The sequence below is a fragment of the Panicum virgatum genome, chromosome 4N (genome assembly GCF_016808335.1).
Source record: "Panicum virgatum strain AP13 chromosome 4N, P.virgatum_v5, whole genome shotgun sequence".
NCBI lineage: Eukaryota > Viridiplantae > Streptophyta > Magnoliopsida > Poales > Poaceae > Panicum > Panicum virgatum.
Window position 1 is genome coordinate 38,493,786 of NC_053148.1, and position 3,185 is coordinate 38,496,970.

Below are 3,185 nucleotides of genomic sequence, written 5' to 3' on the forward strand. Positions count from 1 at the left end.
GGATCCGCTCCGCTTCCATCCGCGCCGGCCCCGACGCCGTTCCTCCGCGCTCCACGACGCACTGCTCCCCCTCCTGCTCCCTGCTTCCTCCGGCCAGTGACACCCTGCTCTCTGTGCCCTGCGGCCAGCGCCGGGTGGTCGCCCTGTCCTGCTCTTTACGCCCTCCGGCCAGCGCCGGGTGGTCGCCCTATCCTGCTCTCTGCGCCCTGCTTTTGGCTAGCGCTGAGTGGTCGCCCTGCCCTGATCTCTGCGCCCTCCGACCAGTGCTGTGTGGTTGCCCTAGCCGCGACGCCCTGGCCAGCGGCATTGCGGCCAGTGCAGCAGCTGTGCTAAGGTGAAGGCCTCCCTAAGGTAAATTATAACGGCATTGTTGCAACTTTTCTTTGTGGCATTCAGCGGCATTGTGCTCAGTTATATGATTGTCCTTAGTAGCATTCCAGCGGCATGTTAGCGGCATTGTGCCCAATGGCATTCAGCGGCATGTTAGCATTTAAATTAGAATTGGGCAGCTATCTAGCATGTTAAATTAGAATTGTTATCATGGTATCCCTCTTCCTGCATCCCTATTAATCAAAACAATTTATAATATTTGCAGCTGCTTTTACGATGGATGCAAATATCCCTGATGATTTGCCAAACCTTGGTGATCCAATAGAGGTTGTTGCACCAGTTGATGAGGATGAGAGGGAGTACCCTGAATTATGGGGACATGTTGATAATGTGGAATCTGAGAGAGATGTTGTCATATCAGCACAATTTGAACCCATTGGTGAAGAAGAGAATCAGGAGAATATTGAGATGGGGGTGGATGAGAATGAAGAGGTTCGGGATAGATTGAGAATTGAGTATGATGGAGATAATCCTTCTCTCACAGAAGATGTCCCATTCGAATCAATGATGGATTGCAGGAATGCACTTGCCACTTATTGCATAGTAAATGAATGTGATTTTGTGATTGATAAGAGTGAGCCCACTAGATTGACTGTTCATTGTCCAGACAGGAGGTGCCAGTGGCAGATGCATGCTTCCTATATGCGGAATAGCACAATTGTTCAAGTCAAAGTGAACCCATATCCTCATACGTGTGTAAGATCAGGAGATGCACAAAAGGCAGCTAAAAGCAGATGGTGTGCCGATGCAATGTTGGAATGGCTGAGACAGAACCCAAGCATTGGTCCATCTGAACTGATAAAGAGGCTCCATGAGAAGTATAATGTGAGGGTGCCTTATATGAGAGTGTTTTATGGCAAGGAAATGGCCCTCGACAAGATTTATGGTCCGTGGAAGGATAGTTTCAACCTATTGTACACATACAAAGCTGAAGTGGAGAAGGCATCTCTAGGAAGTGTTGTAGAGATTGACCACCAAACAGTGTCATATAGAGTGAAAGGCAAGACAATGAAAAAGGAATGTTTCAGGAGGTTTTTGTTTCTTTCGAGGCTTGTTGGAGAGGGATTAGGGCTGGATGCAGGCCTTATCTAGCAGTGGACGCAACTACTCTAAATGGAAGGTTCAGAGGGCAGCTAGTTGCAACTTCTGCAATTGATGCACATAACTGGCTTTTTCCAGTTGCTTATGGTGTGCTAGAGACTGAATCAACCGAGAGCTGGACATGGTGGCTTCAGAATTTGAAACAGGTTGTGGGCTTTCCGGAAGGATTGGTTATCCATATATATGCTTGCAAGGGATTAGAAATTGCAGTAGACTTGGTGTTCCCTGGAGTGGAACATAGGGAGTGCATGCGCCATCTTGCTGCAAACTTTGGCAAAAGATTCAAGGGAAAGTTGTTTGACGATAATTTATGGCCGGCATCATTGACATATAGTCTCAAGAAACATAAATACCATGTGAGCCAAATGTACAGGAAGCCAAAAGTGAAGCCCTACATGGATGAGAAACACACAAAGATATGGATGAGAAGCAAGTTCAATGAATTATGTAAGGTAGATTATGTGAACAACACCTTGGCGGAGTCTTTTAATGCATGGGTTAGGAAAATCAAGGACCTTCATGTGGTGGATTTGTTGGATATAATTAGAGTGATGATTATGGCCAAGTTTGAGTTGCGCCAAAGAATTGCAAGGAAAAGATTTGCAGGTCACAAGATAATTCCAGTGGTGATGACAAGGTTGCATGATAAAACAAGAGGTTTGAAAATGTCACTCGTTTGGCGCAACCCCTATGAGGCTGAAGTGACTGCATTGGACAGGGAGAAGAGGGAATGGAAATACGTGGTTCACTTGGAGAGGATGACGTGCTCTTGTAGACAGTGGTAGATTACTGGAGTGCCGTGCTCTTGTAGCTTAATACAATTTCATATTGCAGATCAGCGACCATTGTAAGAAGATCGATAAGCTGCAGGGTTCTGTGAGAAATGCTAAGGAAAAGATGCAGTGGGCGGCAAACTACCTGCATGATGTCACTAAGGAGAGCAAGATAGCTGATGAATTTGCATGTGCCATGGATACTTTTTGCGACATTCTTCAAGAAGCATCTGAGTTTTGCGATGATGAACTGAATTAGTAGCAATTATATGTTGCAAACAAAATTAGCTAGTTTAACTCCAAAGGCCTATATGGTACTCTTTATATGAATAGGCCATCTTTTGTATGTTAATCTAAACCTTAGATAGTTCTGCCAATGACTATGCTAATGACTATGCTGGTAATGTCTAAATATTTGTAGGGCAATCATTTTAAGTGACCCCTGCATGGGTATTTTGAGCTCTAAGGAGTTTGTAAGCTCTAAGTGACCCATGCGTGGGTATCAAGGTTGTCTTTTGTATGGTAATCTAAAGCTCTAGTTCGGCCAATATGCAGTGTTCTTCCCCTAATGTGCAACAGATTTCTTGAGCAAATACAATTGATTTAACAAGTATATGCACTGCTAGAAGATAACCAACATTGCAAAGTCCAGAAACTAACATTCACACAACAAGCATGCCCAAGGTGCTGTAAAGAGCCTAAGATCAATGTCCAGCAGGAATAAGTGTAGAGAAATAAACAAAGAAGAAGTGAGAGAAACATGACAAACATGACATCAATCAGTACAACTGAACAAAAGGATGACATACATCAGTTAATCTTGTTCAATACATGACAACAACACAAGCATCTCAATACATGTAACAAGCCACAGCCACTAACAACATTGGATAACTAGTACTGCACAATCAATTCATGCAA

General features: G+C 44.2%; 1 protein-coding gene across 1 annotated transcript; it reads left to right on the top strand.

The window, feature by feature from the left end:
• Positions 1-606: 606 nt before the first annotated feature.
• On the top strand, positions 607-2,523 carry LOC120669380. The gene is made up of 3 exons (XM_039949143.1): positions 607-1,390; positions 1,570-2,234; positions 2,326-2,523. The coding sequence occupies exons 1-3, from the start codon at positions 607-609 to the stop codon at positions 2,521-2,523; spliced, it is 1,647 nt and encodes a 548-aa protein (XP_039805077.1).
• Positions 2,524-3,185: the final 662 nt, after the last annotated feature.